This window comes from Lineus longissimus, chromosome 14 (genome assembly GCF_910592395.1).
Source record: "Lineus longissimus chromosome 14, tnLinLong1.2, whole genome shotgun sequence".
NCBI lineage: Eukaryota > Metazoa > Nemertea > Pilidiophora > Heteronemertea > Lineidae > Lineus > Lineus longissimus.
In genome coordinates, this window is record NC_088321.1 from 1,894,003 (window position 1) to 1,908,907 (window position 14,905).

The 14,905-nt window shown below is 43.0% G+C and overlaps 2 protein-coding genes across 5 annotated transcripts in view; one reads left to right on the forward strand and one right to left on the reverse strand.

The window, feature by feature from the left end:
• The window catches only part of LOC135498813 (endothelin-converting enzyme 1-like), a 29,585-nt gene continuing 14,680 nt past the window's right edge, over positions 1-14,905 (forward strand). Inside the window, exons 1-8 of one of the 4 annotated variants that reach the window (XM_064789274.1) lie at positions 1-87; positions 1,789-1,933; positions 2,324-2,362; positions 10,195-10,391; positions 12,460-12,654; positions 12,997-13,125; positions 13,715-13,888; positions 14,523-14,714. In XM_064789274.1, the coding sequence (XP_064645344.1) occupies positions 1,810-1,933; positions 2,324-2,362; positions 10,195-10,391; positions 12,460-12,654; positions 12,997-13,125; positions 13,715-13,888; positions 14,523-14,714 (1,050 nt within the window). In that variant the 5' untranslated portion in view covers positions 1-87; positions 1,789-1,809. Of the gene's footprint in view, positions 88-1,788; positions 1,934-2,323; positions 2,363-5,116; positions 5,207-10,194; positions 10,392-12,459; positions 12,655-12,996; positions 13,126-13,714; positions 13,889-14,522; positions 14,715-14,905 lie in introns of those variants that run through there. The other 3 variants (XM_064789275.1, XM_064789276.1, XM_064789277.1) reach the window with 3 other exon arrangements.
• On the reverse strand, positions 4,583-9,054 carry LOC135498816 (uncharacterized). The gene is made up of 3 exons (XM_064789280.1): positions 8,665-9,054; positions 6,802-8,400; positions 4,583-6,364 (listed from the first exon to the last, which is right to left on the reverse strand). The coding sequence occupies exons 2-3, from the start codon at positions 8,357-8,359 to the stop codon at positions 5,862-5,864; spliced, it is 2,061 nt and encodes a 686-aa protein (XP_064645350.1). The 5' UTR covers positions 8,360-8,400; positions 8,665-9,054; the 3' UTR covers positions 4,583-5,861.

Sequence of the window (14,905 nt, forward strand, 5' to 3'; positions counted from 1 at the left end):
GGGAGAGTGCAATATGGCCGATTGAGCCAAGTTTCGAAGTTTGTAAAAGATTTTCGACAATAAAACAACATTCCTTTATAATATTATGTGAGTATAAACATTTATGAAATCTATTCGATGTATTGATATGTTATAACTCTTAACTTTTAACTAGTTTTGCTGTCTTCGTGACGAAAACCAACTTTCAAATCATCACTTGTTGCGCATAATTTTTTGTACACGTTTCACTGTACAAATACACTGTGCACATTATACACTACAGGGTGTGTGAGAAAAATATGATATAGGGTTTTGGGATGCTGGCGAATTAATCCTCATGCTTGATTCAATGCTCGTACATGAACTGCCTAAATGGTTGTACCTGTTGAATGGATGATTTCAATTTCAACAAACAACAATTACATTTACAAAGAGAAATCGAAGCTAAAAAAATCGTGTCAATCATCATCGGAAGGCCTAAGCTAACTTCCAACAATGCCAAAGGCCACTATGACCATCGTTTCAGGAGAAATGCACAACTGATCAGCGCCCAAACAATGCTGAATGACGAAAGACAATGTCACAACCTGTTGGAGACAAAGTCACAACTGTCTTCTTGAAGTTTTCCTGTTAGTGTAGGCCACATAATTTCTATTCTTGGTTTACGGGAATGTGTCGCTAAAAGTTATCATCAGGTCGTCGAAATATAAACAAAAATTTATCAAAGCAAATATGAAAAGTGAACACCTGAGGCCAAATTCTCAAGTCAGATTTCTTTTTTGATGTGACATACATCTTCAAAAACTTTAGACTTCGAGTATGAAAGGGTTAACAACAAAGGTAAAAGTTAAATCTTTTCCAGAAATCCCAAAAGACGCCTCTGCCTCGGTGAAGAAAAGGGTTTATGATGCCAGGTGCCGAGCAGGAATATTTCGCATCATGGCTTTCCCACTTCTCCTCGGAGGAGATGTCGCTGATGGTCTCTGATGAATGAGAGATAATGCTGGGAAAAACCCCCACACACTATTTGGGATTGACTGTATGCAGTATTTAGGCCTAATAAGGAAGAATTTGAGGCGGAAATAGACTTGTTTATACTCATTTGCCATGTGTTTGGTGGTTAAAATGCGATTGGGAAGTAAAAAAGTGTAGTATTTAGCCCTAATAAGGAAGAATTCAAGGCTGAAATAGACTTAGTTATATTCATTTGCCATATGTTTGGTGGTTAAAATGTATTTTTGGGAGTTGTCCCAAAATTTAAAAAAAAATTTTTTGAATTAAAATTTTTTTTTTTTGCCACAGGCTGCTGACCCCAGCATGGCGTTTTTCTGGTGCCTCCTGGTTCAGCCTGGCACCAACGCCCTGCTCAGTAGTTGGAAAGCTCTGCGCATAATTTGGTACAGGTGTGGATTTAAATATGCTGGTGGCATCTCTTTCCCAATCCCATTGTCATCCGTCATGACGTCACAGCAGACTGGACCCATCTCCTGGTGAAGAGCCCCATCTGTAATAATCACCACTTTGTGACAATCCGTGGAGTGTAATTAGACAATTAATTAGCAGATGTTCTTTTTTAGTAGGCGAGTCAATTTATGGAAAAAGAGGTCATCTGTGGAAAAATTCTAAAAAAAGTTTATTCCCCAGTAGTAGGGTGTACTGAATGACGTAAACATTTTCAAACTGGCCGAAATTTTTTTTTTTTTGGCAAACCATCTACATGTATTAGTATGGAAAAAAGTGACTTCAAGCAAATACACGCACCTTGAAATTCATGATGTCGATTTCACTCTAACCTTGTGTCCCTTTCAGTTTCCTAGTCAAGAACTGAAAATGGTCAGACCGCAGACACAAAACGGTAAATCGCTGGCTGATGTGGAGTCGCAACGAAAGCTTCTCAGTGCGAGCTCAGGATGGTCATCGGATGACGATAGCGAGATAGAATTTGACGCCTCAAGTAAGTATGAAAATGCAGTGGAACATCTCTATTAAGGACGCCCTTGAGACTGACATATGCTGTCCTGATTAGAGAGGTGTCCGGATAAGAGAGGTGTCCTGATAAGAGAGGTGTCCTGATTAAAGAGGTGTCCTGATTAGAGAGGTGTCCTGATTAGAGACAGTCCACCTGATAGGAGAGATGTCCGGATAAGAGAGGTGTCCTGATTAGAGAGTTGTCCTGATAAGAGAGGTCAACTTGAAGGGAAACAGCCAATTTGGGACCAAAAGCAGTGTCCTCTTTAGAGAGGGTGTCCTTAATAGCGAGGTGTCTGCTAAGCATTATTTTTGAATAATTTAGAGGTGGTCCTTGTTATATACGGTGTGCAAAAATGTTGTTTTTTTTTTGTAGGATCTAAGTTACATGTAGATATTCGGGGCACCGGTTCTGGTAGGTACAGACTCCTTCCATCGGTGTAGGGACAGGTTCAGCCGCAGGGGTAGCGGCAGGGGTGGGGCAAGGGCAGAGGGTCCGCAGGGGTAGCGGCAGGGGTTGGGGCAAGGGCAGAGGGTCCGCAGGGGTGGGGGACCCGCAGAGGGTCAGCAGGGGTGGGGACCCGCAGAGGGTCAGCATGGGTGGGGGCAAGGGCAGTGGCAGGGGTGGGGACACAGGCAGGGACCAGGTAGTCTTCCTTCCATTGGCTTTGCTGATGCTATCCTAGTTAACGTGACAACGAGGTTCTCATGGTGTCAAATATTACCCGATTTCAGAATTCTATTTTGTATATAACAGATCCTCCCTTAGCGGACACCTCTCTAGAATTAGTTTCCATTCAATTTGACCCCACTAATCAGGACACCTCTCTTAAAAGGACACCTCTCTAAAAAGGACAGCATTGTCAGTCCCCACAGTGTCCTTAATAGAGAGGTTCTACTGTACTTTGATCTTGGCGCAAGGCTCTGAGATTGCAAAGTGCCCAGTGTTCTCCACTCAATTTTCTTTAGGTCGGGTGGCTAGCTTAGATTTTCTGGAGATTGAGGTCTGGTGGTAAAATTCCTTCATGGTGTTGGCGCTAATAGTGTGAATGCAGGGTGAAAGGGTGGATGTCATCCTGGGTGCCGACAAATGGTACCCAGGTTCGAGATCGACTGGACAATAAGCACCCTGGGTGCCATTACACTAGACAAACAGCACCCAGGTTCTTTTTGCCTGGGTTACGGATCTTTAGGGACGAGGACGTTTCATGCAATCTCGTTTTATCTCGCGCCGTGGTGCTGGTAGATATCGACTGATTGTCAAGAAAAATACGCGGCAAATCCGTTCATTTTGTCATCACACAATTTTTCATTCTCTGAATATATCCCTATAAATGTGCTTTCAAAGACCTATAGGCCTAAACGCGTTTTTTTCTGTTTATCTGTTCTTTTTATTTCGCGCACTGCTAATGCGCAAGTACCACGGCGCGAGATAAAACGAGATTATATAATAATAATACGAGTCTTATATAGCGCAGTATCCAACCATCAACTGGCCGCTCAAAGCGCTTGGGGATATCATATTATTACCCCGGTCTCCACAGAAATCAATCAGGGGTTTCAAGGAGCAACCAGAAGGTGCTCACTTGAACTCGACCAGTAGGTAGATTGCAAGAAACGTCCTCGTCCCTAAAGATCCGTAAGCCAGGCAAAAAGAACCTGGGTGCTGTTTGTCTAGTGTAATTGCACCCGGGGTGCTTATTGTCCAGTCGCTCTCGAACCTGGGTACCATTTGTCGGCACCCAGGATGACATCCACCCTTTCAGCGGCAGTGTCGATAGAGTACAATGGCAACATTATTATCAAATAATGATTCTTTCAGCGGCGTGTAACTGTCGTCGTTTATAAAACCACAGGAAACTCCACAGGATATTAACGAGGAAATGATTATTTACATATTTAGGATTGTTCTGGCTGAATAATATGCCAGGCCAAAAAATCATTGGCTCAGTTTCGGTTCACGGACGCTGAATGTTAAGCGCCCCATTAAGGGGGTACACGGAGCAGGTGGTCCAGTTAAATAGGAATCCACCTGTCATCACCTCTAGACATGTTGTTGAAATGACTCAGTCATAAAATCTTTTTTCAATTTACGAAATTTGTCACCATATATGTGACCCGCTCTACCAAAACTAGGCGCTTGTCGCATCTGAACTTGACAGGTTGATACGGACTTGTTGTTCATTTCCCTATTGTAGACCTTTTGTGAAATCTATTACAAACTGATTTGGTCACATTCAACAAAAGGTCTACAATAGGGAAATGAACAACAAGTCCGTATCAACCTGTCAAGTTCAGATGCGACAAGCGCCTAGTTTTGGTAGAGCGGGTCACATATGCTGCCGCTCTACCAAAACTAGGCGCTTGTCGCATCTGAACTTGACAGGTTGATACGGACTTGTTGTTCATTTCCCTATTGTAGACCTTTTGTGAAATCTATTACAAACTGATTTGGTCACATTCAACAAAAGGTCTACAATAGGGAAATGAACAACAAGTCCGTATCAACCTGTCAAGTTCAGATGCGACAAGCGCCTAGTTTTGGTAGAGCGGGTCACATATGCTGCAGCCAGCTCCTTTATAAGCCAGAGAGGGTCACAAGTAGTGTTTGGGCAAAATATTGAGAAAAAAGATCGGAAGGTCTGACGCATTCAAACAATTGCCATTTTAAAACACAGTCTGCGATGTTTCGGAAAGATTATGCTGCAAAAATAACAACAAAGAAGTAATATCTTGTGGCCTAATTGGTGTGGGTTATCGGCAGGTGCGGGGAAATCATCATATCCTGTCTGTCAAAGCCATAATGCTTCATTATACAGTACTGTAAAATGCGACCATTTTACTATTACCAATGCGCCATTTTCGTGCCAGTGTATTTTTTCGCTTTGCAAAAACCTTAAAAAATTTATAATCACAATTTTCATTTTCCCCGATTACGGAATTTTGTTCAGTTTTTCCAATCAAAATTGTTATCGCGATTTTTATTTTACGGCTCGAGTTTATTCGCAAAATCTGTGAAATAAAATGTCCGCCAAAATATCTGTGTTTCACAGTATCTGTCTATGCTGTACATGTATATCTGTACATCTGCACTATCCCAAGCGCTGTTAAGACTGGTATTAGTCAGTATATTGTGGCATGCATGTCCTATTGAGGCCTGTTAGTGGTAGGGGAAAGTAACACCTGTCACTGGTGTTCATGGCGGCTCCAGGTGTCGAGATCGGCGCGGAATATTTGGCATAAACAATCGTCACATATGGTGAGCAGAAAATTTCGTAATTTATCACTTTTGAATATTTGCATTTTTCGGCGGTTGCCATGGTTACTAATAAATCTGATTATTTATGAAAACTGCAAATGTTACCGGTGGCTTTGTGATGGTTGGGTGAAGGACTTCTGCATGTCTTGGAGTTTTGGGTTGAATACTGTAGAACAGAAAATATTCATCGCATAAAATTTTCGTGAATGCCGAGCTATGGACATTTTCGCGGAAGAGTAGTTTCGCCAGTTGAGAGTTTTTTCCCAATAGAATTAAAATTGTCTATTTCTACATAAAGCTCACAATAGGTAGTTTTTCTCAAGGTCAAGCTTAAAGTGATACTATGATGTGATTTACAACATTGCGGAAATACGTCCGTTTTTAATTGTTGATCACAAATGTAAAGTTCAAATTTTTTGATTAGATTTATTATAAAATCGCTGAATGTAAACCACCGGGACCGCGAAAATGTTTATGTTGTGACGTCATCAACGAAAACGGCATCGAAGCGAGCCGTTCGGGCGGGATTAAACCATCAATTTCTAGAAAATGTGCATTTCGATTCGAAAACCTTACCGATTTATGAGAAAGTGACGTAGTCATTTGTCAAAAACAGCTAAAACATTATATGGTGAAATTTGACACGAGTTACCCTTTAAAGGTGAAATATCTTAATCTCGCCATTCTTCTGTACAACCACAATGTCAAGGTCATCGTTTATCACCATGGCAACCGGCCTAACTAACGAATCGCGATGGGAAAGCACAACATACGCTTGATGAAGATCGAGAAGTTTCGGCGAAATCGGCAACGTCCGTGCAAGAAATTTCACAGGCGTGTCCGTCAGTGGAACCGCTAAAACTTGCTCTTCTTCGGCGTCCAATAGGAGGAGAGTATCGTTGCCATGGAAACAGAACTGTGTCACGTGACTTTGGTCAATTGCTGGTGACGTGGTCAGCGTCTGCAGTAATGCACAATGTAGCGATTGTCTATGTGTTATGGCGTCGATTTGTGCTGTTTTGTTCAGTTTGTCGTCATTCCTCATTTTAGACGGACCCGGGTACGTCTGCGCTCTGGATTCTGGTCTCTGATTGGCTGACGACATCATGGTGACCTCTCTGATGGTGTTGGTTACAAAACTACCGAAAAGAAGTTTTCCTGAAAGAAAAGTGGAAAATTTTAAAAGTGCTCGAGTTTCATTGATGTAAGATCACTTCATTAAGGTCAGGCTGGATCATCACATCATGACTGCCAGTCAACTTGGTGTCCCAAACCTGTGGGCTATCCAAATTGACTATTCTGAATGGAATCAAATGACTATATGCATGATAAAATCTCACAATCCCGAGTTTTCAAAAACAGTCTTATATTTGTGAAACTAGATTATTTTGTTGTTCACTCGTGACTGCATTGGCCTTGACCCTTGGAAGGTCAAGTTGCCACCAACTCCAAAAGCCGGGTGCCATAATCTTCGTGGCAATTGTGATGCTTACCTGAGAGAAACCTAAAGTCTACCCCCTAAAAACCCGTTTCAAAATCAATCAACCAATGAAGTCTTGTCTAATTTCTGGAGAATCCAAGTTTCGTACTCTTACCAGAAGGGTTAATGATGATGTCGCCATTCTCGCTGACGGCCATGTTGTACCGCCATCTTGAATCCACGTCCTCCAACTCAAGTTTCAGCAGCAAAGTTTTGAAGAGCTTGACTTTGACCTTTGAATCTGCTACGACAGCTTTGACCTTGACCTTTGAGTCTGCTTCAACAGTTTTGACCTTGACCTTACACTTCTCTGTGTCGTCAGATTCCTCTGTAATCACCATCCACTGAATCTCGCTGTCAAATCCGATGAACAAACCGCTGTCGTTTGCTGCCAACGACCTCGGAATGTCCTTGAACTTATGGACACCAAGGTCAATGCCATCTTTTGAGAAGATCAACAAAATTCGTTTTTCCGTTTCCATGACGATAATGTTATCATTACAGACTGCTAGACCAATCGGCTTTGTAATTTCAGACTTTCCACTTCCTGTAAATGATACATACTTCTCGTAGTAATTCCCAACGTGCAATGCCCCCTGGTGTTTATTTTTGGAACTGGTATAAACCGCGACCTCAAATGTGCTGTCACATTTTTCCAAAAGGACAAGGTCGTTATTTTTCAAGGTCGCAGCATTTGCGACCTTGAACTTTTTGTCGGCGAACCGCGGAAGTTTCATTGACGAACATTGGCGGACTTCCCCCAGGAGGTCACTAGGTCCAAAATTGCGCAACACCGCAGCCGTTTCGCTCCCTGGGACAAAATAGTCCTGACGTTGATGAAACGACTCTGTCGCTAAACTCGGCATCGTGCGTTGATCAACAAACCAACTGTGATTGGCTGAGAGGAATTTATTCATGAGCACCAGGTGCGCTTCTGATTGGCTAGTCCAGTCACATGATGTAAATATCACATGACTTGCGTCTGCTTTCTTTTCGACTTTTGTCAACAATGCCGCATCCTGCTCTGATGAGACTTTGAATTCTCCTTCCAAGTTGTCCAATTCTTGTATCATTTCCGATTCCGCCCTAGTCACCCATCTACGTATCCTGTCGGCGCGATCTCGGACCGATTGCCTCAATTCTTTATAGCGCTGCACCTTTCTCACCTCCAAATCCTGAAGAGCCTGCTTCGCTTTTCGCACCTGCTGCGACGTAATCATCATCTTGTCTTTTGATTGGTTGATCTGTTTGGTCATGTGACCTGCGCCCGTCTCAAAGTCGACAATGCGGTGGTCAGAATGTCCGGTCATATAACACGAGGAACAAATGGCAACTCGGCATTCTAAGCAGAAGAACTCGATTTTCTCGCCCATGGCGTCACAGCAGGGAAACGTCCGATGTTTACGCAAAAATACTTGAAGCGAAACTAAAATACAGTTCCCATGATCCTCTCTGAGGTGCGCATCGTAACATTTCTTACAAAGTAGGACGTCGCACGCTAGGCAGCCTCCGGCCACTAGCGGCATTTCCCATGATGCATCAGGCGTGTGACGCGACTTGTTGCACACTGGGCGATCTTTGTAGAGTCTCTCCAAGATGTCTTGACCTTTGAAGTATTTTCCAAGGTCGTCTGGGACCGACCTTTTTGTTGTGGCTGACCTTGAACTTTCCATACCGGTATATGACCTCCAGTGGTGATTGGTTGACCTTTCTCCTGTAAAAAGAAATACGGGGAATGAAAATACATGTACAACAGAACCTCTCTATTAAGGACACCCTCGGGACTGAGAAGTACTGTCCTTAATAGAGAGGTAGGTGTCCTGATTAGAGAGGTCAAATTGAATGGAAACAACCAATTTGGGACCAAAACTAGTGTCCTCTGCAGAGAGGTTGTCCTAAATAGAGAGGTTGTCCTTAATAGAGAGGTTGTCCTTATTAGAGAGGTGTCTGCTAAGGGAGGTTCTACTGTATTACCTACCTTAAGTATTCAGTGACAGCCCACAATGCTCACAGAATTCGTCACTCCTCACTCCTGTCGGAAGTTAAATTTAGTAGTGGGTCCACTGAGGGTTGTATTCAAGTCATAATGTATGGTTGAACTGTACCATTTCTCCTACAATCAGATATTCCTGTGTGGTGGAGTGGACTTATTATTCCATCGGACAGAATGCAATATGTTCAATGTTTGATACACACATTATATCGTGTTGGTCATATTCTTGCTAAGGCTGTTTGTCTCACCTGAATATTGTATCCACAAATCTGACATTGCGTGTTATGATTTGATATGAAATGACCTGTAGTGTCGACTCCCCTAATCAGGCCTACACCAGGCCAACTTTCCTACTGTACAGGACTTCCTTGTCACTATTGAACTTGCATGCATGTTGAGACTTTCTATTCATAGGCAGCCAGGTGAAAAATCAATAGGTTTTATAGTAGTTGTAAGGATTAAAGCGGATTTCCCAATCAGATCAGCTGGATCTGGCCAAAAATGGCCTAATGTAATCACAGGCAGGTGAAAAATCAATATGTTTTATTGTAGTTGTAAGCATTAAAGCAGATTTCCCAATCAGATCAGCTGGATCTAGCCAAAAATGGCCAAGTGTAATCACAGGCAGGTGAAAAATCAATAAGTTATTGTAGTTGTAAGCATTAAAGCGGATTTCCCAATCAGATCAGCTGGATCTGGCCAAAAATGGCCAAGTGTAATCACAGGCAGGTGAAAAATCAATATGTTCTATTGTAGTTATAAGCTTTAAAGCGGATTTCCCAATCAGATCAGCTGGATCTGGCCAAAAATGGCCAAGTGTAATCACAGGCAGGTGAAAATAGGAAAAAAGTGCTTGACGGACGTGAAGCGCTTTGAGACAGAACAGTACTGTTCAAAGCGCTCTGTTAGATCTTACTTTTCATTCAATTCAAAATAATTTTAAACTGGCTCCGATTTATTTTTTGTCTTTCCGGATGACCCAGCATGGTTTTCAAAGAACTAGAATTCCTGGCTCTTCACAGTCCTTTGAGTGAGACTTAAAATCGAGGTTCCTTGTACCTGGTGTCTATGCCAGTGCAGGTTTAAGACCCCACCAAGTGAGAAACATGAGTAGCTTGCGTGGACTCAACCTCTGGCCAAAGTCGGAGTCACTAGGCCAATAACCCAATTGGTGCCTAACCGTAGTGGCACGTAGAACACTCATCCCGCCTTTGAGGAGGAATACACCGTGGAGAAAACCACCGCCAAGTGCAGAGCGAACGCTGAAGAAGAACGGCTATCATTCGAAAAATCAAAGCTACAAATACGTTTTAAAGTACTGTTCTGTCTCAAAGCGCTTCATGTCAGTCAAGCACTTGTTTTTTTTCTATTTTCAACTGCCTGTGCTTACGCTTGGCCATTTTTGGCCAGATCCAGCTGATCTGATTGGGAAATCCGCTTTAATGCTTACAACTACTATAAAACATATTTGTAGCTTAGCAATCATAAAAAAACCTTTATTTTCTGTCGTTTCAGGAGTTCTCGAGAAGCCACTCTCCATAAAAGCGAAACCGAACACGCGACAAAAACCGCAGAAATCACGTTGTGCCAGAACGGAGGCTTCCCTCGCTACGATTTTAGGCTTCTCCGTCATCGTCATCTTCCTCCTGATGGGAACTCTGGGATGGATGTATCTCAAGCATCTCACAGTTGTAAGTAAGGCGGCACGCGTAGTAAGTAACCGAGAGGTATTTTATCTGCCTGCTGCCTGTCGCTTACATCCTGTTCGTTAAACTATGCGATGCTGTAACCTTTCTCCATTCCATACTATTACTAGGGAAATCAGGGGTTAATGTTCCAGGGTTTCCGCCAGGATTGAATTTGAGGGGAGCAAAAAAACAAATTTTTTTTCTTAAAAAGGGTATATGACCCCTCCTGAGACGTTTTTTGGCCCTAAAACCGCTACAATTGGCTCCCAAATGCTCTTATTTTACATATCAAATCATGAAAATTACTCATTTGACAGTAAAACAAACTTTAGTGCTCAAAATTAAGGGGGGGATATCCCCCCTTGAAATATTTTAGGGGGGGATGAATCCCCCATCCCCCCCTCTGGCGGAAACCCTGCTAGGGAAATCAGGGGTTAATGTTCGTTTCTCCGGCCCTGCACACAAGCTTAGAGACATTTCTCCTCATTTTGTGAATTTAGGCACAAAATGAAAAAAGGCCCAGTCAGACAGTCACTAGAATTAGGATTGATGAGGAAGAATTTGAGGCTGTAAGAGACTCTTTTATACTCATTTGCCACGTGTTTGGTGGTTGAAGTGTGATTTGGCGGCACCTGGGGCAGTCTCTGTCGGTTTTCTGGTGCCCCCTGGCAGCCTGGTGCCCCAGCAACCTGCTTATACTAGTCGGAAAGCCCTGGCTCCTGCCCCTGGTTGCGGGAGCTTGTGTGGTAGGAACTGACTTCTGAGTTGAAATCGTGGGCAAATACTTCATCATCGTCTTATTGAGGTCGAAGGCCAATATCATTACCGGCGTTGTAACCCTATTGGATTTTTTCCGGAGGTATGGAGTCCGCTCTAGGCTACTGTCCACCTATGTAGGATCTTTTACTTGCCCTGGCATAGACACTCAGGTACAAGGGACCACGGCTATCAGTCTCATCCGACAGACCCTCACGTATTTCATACATTGTAGGTTTTGTGATGAGCCAGGAATTTTGGTTCCTTGAAAGCCACGCCGGTTCATCCAGAGATACAATCCTGTGTTCTCCCCAGGATCGAACCCGGGCCTATTGCATGGTAGCCAGCAGTGTTAACCACCAGGCTATGAGGCTCCTCGACTTAGAGCCTCAAACTTGTTGTGACTAAGAGCCAGGAATTTTAGTTCCTTGAAAGCCACGCCGGTTCATCCAGAAATACAATCCTGCGTTCTCCCCGGGATCGAACCTGGGCCCTATTGCGTGGTAGCCAGCAGTGTTAACCACCAGGCTATGAGGCTCCTCGACTTAGAGCCTCAAACTTGTTGTGAAGAGCCAGGAATTTTCGTTCCTTGGAAGCCACGCCGGTTCATCCAGAGATACAATCCTGTGTTCTCCCCGGGATCAAACCCGGGCCCTATTGCGTGGTAGCCAGCGGTGTAAACCGCTAGGCTATGAAGCTCTATCTTGGCATATCAAATCTAATGTTTGGCATTTGATAACATTGACATGTGTTGCTTGACCCTGGCTTCTCACGAGAATGTCTTTGTTCAGCGAACACCTTTGAATATTTCTTGTCTGAGACAAGACCACAATTGATTTTTTAAGCCTTTTAGCAGTTAAATTGTCAATGTTTGACCGCGACGCATCAAAGAACGCGTGGTGTTGTGAATCTGAAATTTAGATTATGTTATTCCGGACAGTCGGGCAAGTAAATGGTGAAAAATAAAATGGTGATTGACCACGGAAATTTTTTGATAATCGACAAATTAGACAGACTTTGATTTTTCCACTCTTTTCAGCCAACTGGCAGAAAAAACTCAAAACTATTACCCAATTAGCAAAATTCGAAATAAATTTTTTCATCAAATAATTTCTTTATATCTGTAGACTTGCCACAAGAAATATTTTTTCAATACCTCTCCAAATATGTACTTGAGAGTTAAAAACATGCACTCATCTAATTGATAGGCCTCGACCCTCCAACCTATGAATATTCATTAGTGGTCTTGTCTCGTCTCTTTTTGAAGTTATTTGGAGTTTGTATACTGTGTACTGTAGTGTCCCGAAAAAAACAACCCACCTTTTTTCTGTTGCAGGTTTGCATGCTTACGACATGCATCCAGTCTTCGGCGCATATCACAGAAGTCATGAACCTCACAGTGCCACCTTGTGACGATTTCTACAACTTCTCATGCGGGTCGTTTGCGGGTCTCCACCCCCTGCTGCCAAATGAAGCATCGTCAAGTTGGTTCAAAGTTATTCATGATAGAAATGACATCAAGATTGGACAGGTAGGTATTGACATCTAGTGGTGATTTGTTAAATTAAGAGTAGACCCACTTTGGAGTTTGGAGAAAAGCCTCTTTAACTATTTAACTTTTTGCTCTGGATGACGTGCAGACACGTTATGCCCCATGCCCCCTCGAGAGCAGATGACGTATATGAACGTCAAATGTTCTAATAAATTTAAATTTATCAGCACTGGACGGTAGCCACTCTTTAACATGCTTGGGGGACATTAGTTTGATCCATACACTATAGGGGGCAACACTTTTTGAAGTATTGGTCACTTTGGTAAAAATGCTTTGTTGAATTTGTAAATTGTTACCTTCTGTCATGTTTTTCCTCTCCAGATTCTGAGGTCTCCAGACGCCAAATTAAATAATAAAACGTCGACGGCGATTCAAAAAATGAAAGTGGTGTATCGTTCGTGTATGGACGAGAAATTGATTGCCAAGTCTGGGGTTAATCCTCTAACCAGGGTAAGTAGATCAGGGTGGTGAGAGCGCTAGGCTCATTGTCGGGAGGTCGTGGGTTCAACTCTCAGAAGATCACCACTGTTTCATCCTCGTGTCCTTGGGCAAGTCACCTAACGCTATTTTGCTTCCCTTTACCCAGGAGTATTGGGTACCAAGCTTGCCTTGGAAGTTAGTCTGGCATCCTATCCAAGGGTATTTCAGGGGCAAATGGCCCATCATAAAATCTGTCATATTCTGTGATGGAATAGGATTCCATCAGAGATTCTGTAATTGGATTCCATCAGAGATTCTGTCATTGGATTCCATCAGAGATTCTGTGATTGGATTCCATCAGAGATTCTGTGATTGGATTCCATCAGAGATTCTGTAATTGGATTCCATCAGAGATACTGTAATTGGATTCCATCAGAGATACTGTAATTGGATTCCATCAGAGATACTGTAATTGGATTCCATCCGAGATCCTGTAATTGGATCCATCCGAGATTCTGTAATTGGATTCCATCAGAGACTCTGTAATGGAATCCCATCAGAGATTCTATAATGAGATTCAGTCAAAGATCTGACACAAACATCGATTCCTTCTTTCCAGTTGATCAAGAAACATGGCGGCTGGACGATAACGAAAAACCTCGGCGGCACCAAGTGGGACAAGAAAAAGTACAACCTAACACAGGTTGTGATTGACGCGCATCATATCAACAATTACCCGTTATTTAAAATGGCCGTCGCGAAGGACCAGAAGAAGGATGCTTACGTCGTAGAGGTCAGTGTACAGACGGGCGAGTTTAAAGAAAAATTGCATTCCGGGCAAATCAAGGTTCTACGTTGTCTTCGTATTCCTAAATTCCAAGCTCCTCGATCGTGCGTCTTGGAAATTAGCGGTCCCCGTTCTACAGTAGAACCTCTCTATTAAGTCGGAGTCTCATGGACTTCATGGAAGAACTACGCCATCGCCATCTTCAGGGCATGGTTGGAACTGAAAAGAACACACGGTCTTATCAGTTCCTTCCTTGCCCTGAAGATGGCGATGGCGTAGTTCAGAACTGTAAATGACTTCATGAAAGAACTACGCCACCGCCATCTTCAGGGCGAGGAAGGAACTGAAAAGAACAAACGGTCTTATCAGTTCCTACCTTGCCCTGAAGATGGCGATGGCGTAGTTCAGAACTTTAAATGACTTCATGAAAGAACTACGTCATCGCCATCTTCAGGGCAAGGCAGGAACTGAAAAGACCATGACCCAAATCCCCCTCTTTGAGCTGGTTATCGGAGTCTCATGGACTTCATGAAAGAACTACGCCATCGCCATCTTCAGGTTAAGGGAGGAACTGAAAAGACCAATTACGCACCCTGTATTTTTAGCACCACCTCTTGACAATCGGATTTCTTATTTCCAGTTCCAGCAACACGGCCTGACCTTCTCGGATGACAAATTCTACACTGGGAACAGCAAATCAACATTCCGGAGCGCGATGTTGACGTTTGGTGCCGAATTTGCCAAGCTGACCGGAACAACGGGAAAAGATGACATCAAAGCTGTCGTGAAAAAGTTTGCGGATATTTTCGATTTCGAGGTCGAAATTGCCAAGGTGAGTTTTGTTGCTAAGTGTGATGGTTGCTAAGGTGAATATGATGGTTGCTTAGATGAATGTGATGGTTGCTAAGGTGAATGTTATGGTTGCTGATGTGAATGTGATTGTTACTAAGGTGAATGTGATGGTTGCTGATGTGAATGTGATTGTTACTAAGGTGAATGTTATGGTTGCTGATGTAAATGTGA